Here is a 13695-nt window from a genome sequence, read left to right on the forward strand (position 1 = left end):
ATCAACCTAACTGAACTGTCCTCTGTCCATGTAACTTTAAGTTATTTAAGCTTTAATAAGTTAAATAAGCTTTAAGTTATTTAAGCTTTAATAAGTTAAATAAGCTTTAACTTATTTAAGCTATTGTGAGATGCTAAAAGCTTTGCTGATATCAAGGTATGTTTTCCTACAGTTTTCCCTCTTATAGTCAGTCATTACAATTAAAAAATATATATAAGATTATATTGGCCTAGTACGACATGGTCTTAGGGAATCATACTAATTTTAAAGATCATCTTTTAAATATGTTTACAATCTGATGAGGAATTTTGGTTGGGGTCAATTTCAAGCTCGCAGGATTGGATCCATTTAGTTATATAATCGTAACGGAATGATAGCTACTACATATGTATTGCTTAACTTTGTCTCAGTGACAGTGCTCAGTATTCTTCATAAATATTCAAATAATCCTACAAAATAGCTATTATTGTTTCTAGTAGATACGGAAGGGGGGTTGGATTCCAGCTGACTCTAGGGCCTGTACTTTTAACCGCTACATGTTGTTTCTATTTATATTTTCCAGGCTCCATCTTGTTCCTCAAACGCTTTACAATGACTTACAAAGATATTAGCAATATGAGAAAGCATGAAATAACTGGAGTAAAGTAAGACTGGAGTAAAGGGTCAAAATGAGTCATGGGTCAGAACAAAATGCTTGCACACTTGCTAACAGAAGGGTCACCGATTTGGCTTTGAGTGTGCTGGAAATGTCAATGCGATGCTCAGTCGCCCAGCTGACAATGGATTACACACAAACAGTGCTCAGGGGACGAACCTGAGAAGCCCTGGGGCTCTTTAAAGAAGACACTGAGGGTTAAAGGAAGGTCTGCAGGAATAATCTCATGATTCAGGCAGACAAGAGCTTCACAGGTCTCAACAAACCATAATTTACACCATCCGCTTCCTCCCTTCTTAAAAAAAAAAGGGGGGGGGTATTATAGCTACTTTTAGAATTCTACAAAGATTTCTGCATTCCTGTTTCCAGCACTTCATCCACTATCCTCCACTCGTTCCAAGAGAATATTGCGATTGAGCAATTCTTTGCTCACATTTTCTCAGTACCCCGGAATGTGATGTGGGCAGTCAGGATTTACCTTTGGAGAGTTCCACAGTCTCTTGATTCACCTTCCCTTTGGGGCTTTCATGCCATGAAATCACACCTAACTCTAAGGAGTGTCTTCTCCCTGTCAGTTTCCCCTTGCTGATCATCCCGGCATGAAGCCGATATGGCCGTGTCCACAGGCTGTGAGATCTGCAACGAGATGAGCACGAACTGAAATAAAGAGGTCACTCTGTCAGGTAGGTGTCCATCGCGATGCCATTTCACCAATTCATTCCTCCTTGTAGCTCGATGCAAAGTCAAGAATAGCAGATCCCCCTGGGGCACTTGAAACAGCCAGTGGATGGGACCAATATTTTATCATTTATCTTTATGGGACTACAGAGAAATGGGATTTTTATCTTGAAAAATATTGGTATTTCCTTGCCATCTGAAAAAGAGGTGGTATTCAAAGGGTGTTGGGGGGCACCTGGGTGGCTCAGTCGGTTAAGCGTCCAACTTGGTTTCTGCTCAGGTCATGACCTCATGGTCTGTGGGTTCAGTCAAACCCTGCATGAGGCTCTGCACTGACTGCGTGAAGCCTGCTTGGGATTCTCTCTCTCTCTTCCTCCCTCTCTCTTTGCCCTTCCCCCATGCATGTGGGTGCAACCATACACATTTGTACTCTCTCTCAAAATAAATAAACTTAAAAAAAAAAAAGTGTGTTGGAACTTTAAGAAAGAGATCTCTTGGCACAAGATGCAAGGCTAGGAGAGGGTTCTGTATCGTTTGGAAAGTACTCTTCCATCTTCTAACATCAAGCTGCCCAGAACACTCTCACCCACCTGCTCCTCAGCTCCGTCCTCTTCAGACCCTTCAGATCTCACCTTGAATACCAGCTCCTCAGCGGAGCCTACTCTGACCACTCTATGCGGGCAGCTGCCACCCCGTAATCGATTTTTGTTTATTTTAATTACCTATCTCCCCAGCTACACAAAAGCTCAGTGATGGCAGACACTTCCCTTGTAGTCCCAGGACCTTAATCAGAGTGACCATAGGAGGGGAAACCACAACCATTTGCTGGGAAGAGTGAAGGTAGGCAAGCAAGGGAGGTATCAGAGTTGCAGAGGTGGGGCCTGAGAGGTAGGCCGGTCCAATTCTCTTCACTGTGGGAAGGCAGCAGATGAAAGTGATCCTAGGAATGATCATAGAAGCATATGGGGGAAAAGAGAAGGATCCCGAGTGAAAAAGTTCATTTTGTCCTTTCTAATAACCAAGCCATTTAGATGATTGGAGCATATGAAACTTAGCAATAAAGTTGACTGCCATGTACCTCAAAGGAAGGAAAATGGATCATGTCATATCCTTGGTAGCAAGTACAGGAAGATCTAAGGTGGGCAGACATTTGATGACATGAAACAGACCCCCCCCCCCCCCACCTCAAGCAAGCTTGCCTCTACTTCCCTAATATGCTACGTCATCTGCAGATTCCTCAAGATGGCGCCTCAGGATGTCATCCTGGAGGGTGCTGAGAGCCAAAGCCAGAGTTGAACAGTAATCAGAGTCAGCTTCTCCAACAGTTGGAAGAAATAAGAAACACAAGGTTTTAGGAATAAGAGATGTCTACGGGAGCGGGAAGAAGACACCCAAAGTTGGTCAACACAGAAATTGGTCAACATAGATCTAAATATGGAATAAGACAAAGACAGTGGCAGAAGGAAATAGCCAGAAGGGTGAGGAAAAGCAGAGGAATCCGACTGGGCGAAAGATTGTGAGAAAGTTGTTCCCCCTCACCCTGTCAGATTGTCCAGGCTATCTTGGTGGTTCTGAGGAAAGGGCACTGCAGCAATAAAGTGCAGTGAGTCACTGGCGCTATTTTTAATGCTCGCCATTCAGCTCCTCTCTGCTCTCCTCCAGAACCTCTGGGATCCCGAGGGGCTGCGGGAAAGGGGCGGGCAGTGAGACCATGTGTCTACAGCAGGCAGCAGGCAGGAGAGCAGGCAGCTAGCTACAGAGTTGCACACCAGAACCTACTCCACCCTTGCACCATTACTGAGGGCAGAGGGCTCCAAGTGGGGGAACCAAGGCAAGACTACAGACAAGTCCCGTGGAAAGGGCCTTTCAGAAAAGGATGTTTGGAAGTGTTGCTGGGCTTAGGTCAGCTCTTGGCCAAGAACCATGTAAACGTTGCTCAAACAGTCTTGGAGATGCTTTTATAACTTGCTCAAAACTTTCCAAGTGAAGAGTTTGAGTGCTTTAAAGTCCTTGGTTAAAAAACATAAACTTTGTAACATGTTTCAATTAGTTTGCATTAGTCTGCCATGAGAGAAGATGGAATGGAAATTTACTAGCCGGATTTCAACAAACACCTTTGCATAATCTGTGAATAAAAGTGAATTAACGTGACCAGCAGTGCCCTTCCTCCATTTAGAATTTGGAAGCCATCTTTTTTCCACCCTCGACACTGCATTAAAACCAACAATCAGGGGCGCCTGGGTGGCTCAGTCAGTTAAGTGTCCAATTTAGGCTCAGGTCATGATCTCACGGTTCGTGAGTTTGAGCCTCGTGTTGGGCTCTCTGCTTCAGTGCAGAGCCCGCTTCAGATCTTCTCTCCCCCTCTCTCTGCCCTTCCCCTGCTTGTGTGTGCTGTCTCTCAAAAATAAACATTAAAAAAAAATAATAAAACCAACAAAGTGGGCTGAACTTAGAAGCTAACATTACTGCATTACTGAATCACAATCTTAAAGCCATATTTGAAATGACCAGGTGTTCATTGCTTTCCTTAGAAACACTGGATATCAACATCTTAATCATTAATATTTTTAAACTAGTTTGTTTCACCTCATTTAAAATTTCTATTTTATGATAAAACTTACTCACATACAAAATGTTTTAATATGCATACAGCAGTGTAAATTCAAACTTTCCCAGTAAGGGTTTACAACCAACATAGTTGGTTACTCAGTTTAGAGATATAAAGGCAGATAGTATGCAGTCTGGAGACCAAGGATATTCTTTTTCATCTTTTGTTATCAGTTTCAAATTGTCCAAAGAACAGACCCTTGTGGCTGTTCCACAGCTCTTCCATTTCCCTAATTGTTCTAATCCTTTCCAAAGATGGCAGCGAAACCCTTTACATAACTGGTAAGTTTCACTTCTATAAAACCAAAGGCAATTCTCTGTTGTTTTAAAAACGTTACAATGCAAGGGTTTTCAAAAGTCTGAAGATAAAAAAGAAAGGACTATTGGGAGCAAATACGGTACCTAATTTAGATGCTGGTGAAGGAGGATTCCTCAGCCTACAAGCCCACAGACAGGAGTGAGCTGGAGAACTCCCCCCACCCAACCCCCTTGGTTTTAACTCATGAAAAATCAAGGCCCCCTGAAGACCCTGCATCTTAGGAGAGAACCTGATTTGGGCTCCTAACTAATACAGATCATCCTTGTGAAAATGAAGCAGAACTGGGGCGCCTGGGTGGCTCAGTAGGTTAAGCATCCGACTTTGGCTCAGGTCACGATCTCACAGTTCGTGAGTTCGAGCCCCGCGTCAGGCTCTGTGCTGACAGCTCAGAGCCTGGAGCCTGCTTCACATTCTGTCTCCCTCTCTCTCTGCCCCTTCCCTACTCATGCTGTGTCTCTGTCTCAAAAATAAATAAACATTAAAAAAAAAAAAATGAAGAAGATCTTTGTGGCTCCGGATCTTGCTTGATGTCACCAGAAACGATTCCCAGAAACCACTGGAATTAAAGGTGTTGACTATTAAGCAGTCAGGAGACTGGGGATCCATTCTGATCCTGCAGCTGACAATGAGGTGATTTTGAAAACCTCTCTTCACCTTACGTAGTTTTTTCCTCTATGAGGTGAAAAGTGGTTTTCTAGTATGAAGTAGAAGCTTCCCTCTGGCTTTCTCAGGCCAAGATTATTTTGAGCTATTCCAAACCCTTACAGCAGTGTCAGGGGCAGACAATGTGGCCTGTAAATTATTTTATACCACATAGACTTTCTGGATCTTAATCCATAGGACCATTTGGTAACACTTGACAGAGGCCAGCAGATGAAGGGGGTGGCTGTCCCCGATGCCAGCAGTGATCTGCTGTACTTTTTAGTCTCCCAAGATGACACCACCAGTGACTTCCACAGTCACAATCAACCTATGAATCTGAACTCTATGGATCACTAATCATAGATACTTGGATGGAGGGCCTTTGTGAAATGCCCACACATACATGCTATCTTTCGAATCAGGTGGATTCCACAATTAACTGTGGCAGTTTATACCAGGTCAACTTGGTTAAGCCCGAGCTACCTTTTCCAGGGCCCCCTTCCCTAGTGGTTCTAAGTCAGACATGGCTTAAAGGCATGCATGTGTGAGATCTGGAAGGCAAAAGTGAAGCAAGGGCCATTGTTCTCTGAAGGTCATCATAGTTAAAAGTGACAGACAGACACAGGGGTGCCTGGCAGTCTTCTGCTCCACCTCTGCTTCTCAAGTGTTGACCTTGAGTGTTGACCTAGACTGGCCCAAGGCCGATACTAGACACCTGCCTGCAGATACAGCCATTCCTCGTGTGGCAGAAGAGAGCCCCAGAGAGCTCCTGTGTGCCACCTTGGCCAGGCCCAGTCTGGCACCCGAGTGTGTGTTGCTTTTCTCAGATGGACCAACTGGTGACCCCCCCTGATTCAAGTACCTCCCTCTGCACCTTCTTTTCTCCAGCTCCGCACACAGCAGTGTTTGGTGGGATTCCTGTAACCATCCTATAGCCCATGGAGCTTGGGGCAACTCTTCTCTCCTGATTCACCAACCAAACCGAACGACGGACACTGTTATTCTAACCATATGTAACTCCTAAGAGCCACCCGAGACTGAGTGCTCTATAAATCGTGTGTTTCTGAGGGCTCACGATGCCCCAAGTCCAAGAGAACATAAATGGCATCAAAAGAAAGACAACCTTCAAGTACACACATGTGAGCATCTAGCTGGGTGTTGGGGAAAAAACAGAACATGACATTTACTTGGTTTAAGAATTTGCTTCCACAAATCCTCACGCGGTAACGTGAATTGGCTCTGCGGATGTTTCTGGCTGAGACTCTGTCCAATCTGTATCCACGGGCCTGTGTTCTGTCTGCCCAGTGCAATCTCACAACAGCACTGGCTGGCACCTGCAACTCATTCCTGTTACTACTCACGCTGGTGTAGAGGTGCTACAATATAACGAGCACTTGGTTCACAATACTGGAAACAAAAGAGGCCGATACCAAAACCTCAAATGATTTCACTTCCGGTTAGGTGATCATTCCCACTTTGACCCACTGGTGCTCACCAGGCATTTTTTCGCCCAGGCTGAGAAGCAAAAATCCGAAGTTTACAAATAAAAAAGACACCATAAAGCGTGGGCATGGATTTATTGTTGTCTTGTTTTTTATTGAACGCAGAGTCCATGTTTTTGAGGAATAAGATGTCCAAAATTCAACATTATTAAATATTTAAACAGTAAAATATGTGGAAAGAAGCCCTCAATTGTTAACTCCTCGAAGTTCTATCTGGTGGAACGACTTGGGACAGAGGCTCCTGGGCTGGTCATCTTGGTTTGTGAGGAGAACTGCTATCCCCTGATACGGGAAAAGGACAGTCCCCAGTGTCAGCCAACTGTTAGGCACTGGGGACAGCATGTTTGTCACCCTTTGAGATGTCTGGGGAGATCTACGATGATCTCCAATGTGAAAATCCTTCCTTTCACCTCAGGCTTAAAGAGACGCCTACCACTGAGAGAGTCACTAGAAGATTTTGTGGACTAGAAGGGGTAGAAGGGCTACGATGCCAAAGACCAGAGTGACCCTGCCCTCACAAAGGGTATGTGCCCACAGAGCTCCTCTCTCACCTGACAGCCCGTTCTGAGAGCGCTTGTGAAGAGGCCTCGCACGGTGACCAGACGAAGCCATGCCAACCGTGAGTGGTCTCTGCTTGTTGAAGGCACAGGGCCCTCATCATCCCGAGGGAAGGGACTGTGAGTTACATTCAAAACACACCTCTGGGGTGCCTGGGTGGCTCAGTCAGTTAAGCGTCCGACTTCGGCTCAGGCCACGATCTCACGGTTTGTGTGTTCGAGCCCCGCGTCGGGCTCTGTGCTGACAGCTCAGAGCCTGGAGCCTGCTTCGGATTCTTTGTCTCCCTCTCTCTCTGCCCCTCCCCTGCTCATGCTCTGTCTCAAAAATAAATGAAAACATTAAAAAAAAAAAAATTAAAAAAACACACCTCCTACCTCTGGAAAACTTCTCTCAGCTGCCATGTATTTGATTACAATTTTGGGCTTTTTTGAAAGTCCCAGAATCTCTGGCACCCATGAAAATCCCGACGTGCCCAGCTACTCCTGCAGGGTATACGATTCCCAAGGGTGGAGACTCAGAGGGACACACAGCTGCACTGTATCATACAACAGCAAAAATAAATACACGGCTATAAATGGCGATGAAAACCCGCAAAGAAATAAACATCTCAGAGTCTACAAATGCAGGCCGCTCGCTAGTAACACTTGGTTTGAGCCTAAAAACTGGTGATCTGCCCATAAAACATTTATCTATAGTGACTTGATACTTAAGAACGAAGCAAAAAGTGAAAACTAATTTTTTTAAAAGGCAAACTTCATTAAATACCAAGGACAGTGATAAAGTCAAGATGTCCTAATGGTTATCTGGGGCTTCCATAGCCAGGACAGACAAGGGCGAGCCACACAGCCCGCCGGTGACGTGGAGGCTGCAGGCCCACGAACCTGCTGTGGAAGAGCGACGGGCCCACATCTGTGTTGGAGGACTCCTCTCCAGCCCTTCCTTCCGGCTCTTGAACTTCACAGCACTAAATGCTCTCTGCGAGCACAGTGATACTGAAAGAGGAAACAACACAGAAACAGAAAGGTGCATTTATTCACATCCATGCCATCTAAACCTACCGGGTACAGTAATCAGGACTGGAGAAGGACGAAATACAATCTAAATGACAACAGAAACACCGGGACATCCATCCCCATGACTTGCAAGTTTTAGTTCAGGCCAGTCTGCAGGCTGGCAAGCCAGTCTCCTCCCTGAGAAGCACGCGTCGTGCCTCGTTCTCTCCCTCCAGCATCTTCTGTCCCTCTCAGTTAAGGCCTGGACAGTGTTGGGGCAGGGCCACAGTGTCTCCTCGGGAGCCGTCTCCTGTGCAGTCAGTCCCCGGTGGGCCCGGGCCGTGCGAGGTCAGGCTCCGGGCCGCTCGGCTCTGCCGCCGTCTGCCTCCGAAGCTCCCCCACCACCTGCAGCAGGGCGGCCCGCTCCAGCTCCAGGGCGAGGGTGGCCTGCTTCAGCTTGCTTTCACTGCTCAGAAGCTTCTCAACGGTGGCCTCCAGGCTCTGGATCCTACTGTTTGCCACCTGGGGAACAGAAGAACAGAATGTGGACTGTCCAGTGATAACATGAGGGGATCCACCGAATGCTCTGCTGTCTAGCCTTGGGGACACCTCAGAGGCCTATTTGGACAGAGATAAGTGTATGTGTTTGTCATCAGTTCTTCTGGGCACACAGGAAAACTGCATTTCCCAGGTCCCCTTGCAGGAAGCCTGGGCCACTCTGCGAGCCTCCAGCATTTTCTTCCCCTGCTGTGGTGACTCTGAGACAGTGGCTTCACGGCGCAAAGGGAGCCTGATCCCCATCACTGACGATAGGGAAGACGGTCTGATATGGGCAAAGAACGCTTCGTGAACAAGAGGTGGAGTTTCGGGGACAAAAAGACTCCTGCTGTGCCAAGCCACTGAGATGTCGAGCTTTCTTTATTACTGCAGCACGGCCTGGCCTATTTGTACGGATACACATACTCATACGTAGACCGATTTCACCCTGATCAAACGGTTTCCATGTGAAGGCCCCAGCAGCATCAGTCCTCGAACCCAAAACCCTCTCTGTCTTCCTGACAGGAACCAGACACCAGCACATCCAGGAACACGGGCATTTCCCCCAGAACTCGTGCGGAGAGCTCAGAAGGTCCGAGCATCTGTTACAAGGTCCACGAGCGTGGTCTCACTGCCCGGTCAGCACCACCAAGATCAGCGGTGTCCTCACTCGCACCCAGTCTGCATCCTCGGCACCTGGCACCCAGTGTCAGCGAGGCAGAACTTCCCAGGTGCTTCTAACTACCGTCTCTCCTCTTCCCAATCCAGCAGGGCCGGCTTCTCCGGCACCAAGGAGTCTCCAGTGAAGCTGAGGGGCTTCTTGAGAAAACCACAGGAAGTCCGGCCTTCACCTGCTGCCGTCCCCGAGGCCTTCCCGGCCCATCCCTCAGCTCACAGCTACATCCTGCCGTGCTCAGGTCACGAGGTCCCTAAGCTGCTGCTCTCAGCCCAGCCCCGCACACGCTCCTCTTTATTTTGGGTGGGGAAAATGGCACATGTATTTTTTTTTCCTCTCATTTTCAAAACAAGGGAAACAGGTTTTTGAACAAGACAACACTTGTGCCAGACAGACAACTCACGACTCAAAGTCTAGCTCTGGCTGTGCCGCTGAAACACTCAAAATAGAAAGGAGAAAGGACTGAGAGCCTAAGTCTGTCTGCTTACTGGGCAGGTGCTCACGCTCAGTGCGCACCCGCAAGGAGTACTCTGCGATCCTCACATTCCCACCCAAAGTCAAGGCCTGGGACAGGTCCACCTTGTTCTTCAGGCCCATGGCATTCCCAAGTGTGCCACCCAGTTAGCGGTGAGCGGTTCTGCCTGACCCTTTATGTTCTACGTGAACGTTGGTCTCCTCAGTGAGACTGAAGCACTTTCATGGAAGGAAGCACGTCTCTTCCTGCACATGGGTGCCCCAGCACCTAGTTCACTGGCACTCGATGACTCATAGCGGCCTAGTATAACAAACGTGCATCCATTATCATCCGGCACCATTTGTATATTAATGCAATCATCTTGTATGTGCTGCTGGACAAAGTGGGTTGAACACTTTGCTCTCCAGCAGCTAGATAACATCAAATGTTTACCAAGAAAATCAATGGGACCTTGGTATGTCTGGAAACTATATGAACAGAGCAAAGCTAGATAACAGGTCAATTTTGATACTCTGGCAAAAAACCCCAAAGATTTATGGTCAAAAACTATTATACTGAACACCTATCCACACCTACGCTTGGACTCTGAAAACTGTTTAAAAAAAAAAAGGAAAGGAGATGCGAGTCTTACAGAGTATGTGTAGTCTGGCTGCACGACAGTAAACCCACGTGACTCACACATGGCAACGGGAAAACGATCTTCAAGCACCCCCAAACACCGCAATCCCTGCCCCAACTCTTGGACAGCAGCGTCTTCTGAACCTTGGTGGCCCCTGGCACGCCAGCAAGGCAAGGACCCCAAATGCTGGGGGGCGGGCACCTCTGCAGTCTTGAATGATACCCCCAGAAGTGCAGAGCCACTTGCTCAAAGAAAGACCATTCCAAGGAGGGTGTCAGGCATGACAGCCTGATGCCTTTCTTGAGGAATTTAGAGATCTCAACAACTTTTCACAGCTTCCTCTTGTCACGAAAGGGGTATAGTATCACAGAGGCAAGGTGAAATTACGTGCACCCTTCACCACAAAAAAGATCACATGGGCATTAGCCCAATAAACTGAATCTTTTATTTCCGTACTGCCTATCTTAAGGAGCCGAATGCTTCAAATGCAAATCTGAGCTTTGTCAGAAACATTCCAGCAGGTTCTATTTCAGAGACATACTGTTTGTTTGGAAGTCACTTAAAATCACCACTTCAGCTGCAGACCATTACAGGCCAGATAAGGCTCTTTATCCCCTGGAGCCTCCCGTCAGGTTACAGCTGAGACACCCTGGAGACACTGTATGCAAGCACATTTTTGGTTAGGACATCTCAGTCTTAGGGGGAGAAAAAGCAGCCAAATTTCAGAATGTGCCTGGTAGTTAGGACTGGTTTCCCTAAAGCATTTTTCTTTGTTCCTCTACAGTAAATAGCCACCGGGGTCTCCTGGGGTAAATCCCTGCTGGGAGGAATGCATTTTGGACAAGGGTTGATTTATTAAGCTCTCAAACGCTGGCCTTTTTCATATCACTGCCAAGCCTGTGTCTGCAAAGCGGCAACTTTCTATGGAGAAAAATAAGAGGCTTAGGTCAGGACGGAAAGCTTATTATAAGGACAGCCCAGGAACACCATAAGGTACACACTTTGGGGAAAAATATGTATTTGCCTTTCCAACAGCTCAAAAAATTTTTAAAATACCCCCCCCCCCCAACAATTCCTTAGTATTAATAGCATTACCACCCATTTATGGCTCTAAAGAAGTACACCATGTGGTTACTTTGTCCCATTTGATTGGTAAAGGGGCTGTGCTAAGCAGTTAGGGATTCCGTCTACGTCGTACAGATGAGGGAATCGGGACACAGCAGGTCAGCAGTGCGTGCCTTGTGGCAGTCTGGGCAGGGACAACACTGGACCTAGCAAGAGCTGGCTTTCTGGACTGCAACCCCTGGCCTGGCCCATTTCACCCTTCTGTACGCATCGTCTGTTTGCCTTTCCGCCGTATGTCCGCACATTTATCCATGCTAAAATGGAAGCTTCTAGAGGGAAGAACAGTGTCCTTCATTAATCCAATACTTGAAGTACGGACTCCCAAATCATGACCACATGCTCTGGTTTATTTTGTAGGTAGATTTCTGCGTTACTGCTCTCCACGACCTAGCTGGTTTCACTCACAGAAGCCCAAGCCTTTCTCTGGTTATTACTCAAAGCACAATTGCTGGCATTCAGCAAAGAGTCCCTCGGCATCCTGGACCCAAGGTCGTCGCTGTCCCTCTCTCCTAAAAGGATCAAGTGCAGAGACAGCTTCTCAGAAAGTTCCAGGACTGTCTGACCCCAGCACAGGATAATCTGTCTGCTTCCTAATAAAAAGGCCCAATTCTCCTGGGGTACCTTTGATCCCAACTATAAACAGACCAGGGGAGGGAGAGAGGTCCTGTGGTCGTGGGAAAACCCAGCCGGCTGGTGCTTTGGCGCGCTAATGATCTACCGTGCTTTCCAGGCTCAGGAAGCTGCTTTATACACGTGCTCACCTGCAGTTGCTCCAGTAGGTCAAGGTTCTGTTTGCGCAAGCTGCTGTTGGTCTTCTCTAATTTGTCCATTCTTTGGTTGTCACTGAGAGGAGAGGAATCGATAAGTTCTTCTTGAAGCACATGGTACTCGACTTCATAGGCTTGTAACTGCTTAGAGATATCCATCTCAAACACCTGTTATACACAAAAAAGTCATCAGGCACTGAAAATGAGAAAAATACACGTGCACACACATGCAACCATGTCGACAAGCATCCACTAAGTACCCACTCTATGCCTGGTTCTTACGATTAGTCATTTAAAAAAAAAAAAAAAAGGAAAACCCTCTGCATTAGTAAGGTAACAATTTTACTTGGGAAGAAAAAATAAAAGCAGCATTTAGAAATAAACCCAAGGTAACAACAAGTGTGGGTCTCTGATACTCATTTTCCAGAAGCCAAAACTTTATTTTTCACAAGGCTTATAAAAATATATTTTTAGTTCTTATTTCAGTACTTATTTCCTTTTTCTCCGAAAATTCTATTATGTTAGATACGTCAGCTATGGGTCAAAGAGAGAGGAAAAAAACAAAACAAAAGAATCATAGCCCTATTTGCCCAGTCACCGAGTCAAAGTTTAATTATAGTTCAGTTGGGTTTTTTAGAGTTACAAGAACAGCTAAGTAATGGAACTGTTTACTAAAAAACCCTCCTTTGCACACAAGATATGCAGAAATGAGCCAAACCCCAAATGCCGCCCACACAGATGAGTGCATGTGAAACACTGCCTTCCTGCCTAGAATAGTGACAGTGATCAAAACACACCCGTGTGAACAGCAGCCCCAAAGTGCGCAAGTGAGTTGTTCAAGTTTGTACTTTCTCCTGATGAGTGAGCTGCATGGAAGCTGGGCTCAAGAGGGGGTCAGGAGGCAGACGCTGCGGCCGTCCAAGGCGCGTCCTCTCTTCCCAGCCTTTGTTGTGGGATAGCCCCACGGGCCGTGCCTCTCAGCACACAAGTGACGTTCCAACATGACTGTGTATGCAGGTCTGAGCCTTTAGTCACGTTGGGACCACAGATGGCCAGCACCATCAGAACACACATTTAGAGGACAAAGTTAGACTTTAGAAGGGCACAAAAGGACTCTTCACTGTCTTTCCTTAAGAAACGCCAACATAGTTAAAATCAATGAAAACTCATTTCCCTTGATGGCACCCTATCAGCATTCAAACACAGATGAATCCGACCTTCCCTGAAAGCAATTTTCAAAATCTAGGTTTACTTTCACACCATTCCCAACAATCTTCTCTTCCTTGTGATTTAGTTTTTTAGCTTCCTGCTTTTCAGTTTAATTCAGTGGACAGTACCAATTAGGCACAAAAGTCATTCTATGCTGAGAAACTAATACACGGCGTGTTCGTGGCATGTATGTGTGTGAAAGTCTGCTGCGCTGGTCGGAGTCTCTGTTGTCCCTCAGAGTACCTGTGAGGTCAGCAGGGATTATCGTCTCTATGTTACAGTCAAGAAAACGGACTCAGCCCCTTGAAGCAGGGCTCCACTGGCGACGCCCTGA

The 13695-nt window shown here is 46.7% G+C and overlaps 1 protein-coding gene across 5 annotated transcripts in view; it reads right to left on the minus strand.

The window, feature by feature from the left end:
* Positions 1–7973: 7973 nt before the first annotated feature.
* Positions 7974–13695, minus strand: part of TBC1D1 (TBC1 domain family member 1) — a 215232-nt gene continuing 209510 nt past the window's right edge. For 4 of the 5 annotated variants that reach the window (XM_042984763.1, XM_007098858.3, XM_007098857.3 and 1 more), the window contains 2 exons: positions 12147–12320; positions 7974–8475 (listed from right to left, as the gene is read on the minus strand). In XM_042984763.1, coding sequence (XP_042840697.1) covers positions 8272–8475; positions 12147–12320 — 378 coding nt within the window. In that variant the 3' untranslated portion in view covers positions 7974–8271. Of the gene's footprint in view, positions 8476–12146; positions 12321–13695 lie in introns of those variants that run through there. The other variant, XM_015545111.2, reaches the window with a different exon arrangement.

This window comes from Panthera tigris, chromosome B1 (assembly GCF_018350195.1).
Source record: "Panthera tigris isolate Pti1 chromosome B1, P.tigris_Pti1_mat1.1, whole genome shotgun sequence".
Lineage (NCBI taxonomy): Eukaryota > Metazoa > Chordata > Mammalia > Carnivora > Felidae > Panthera > Panthera tigris.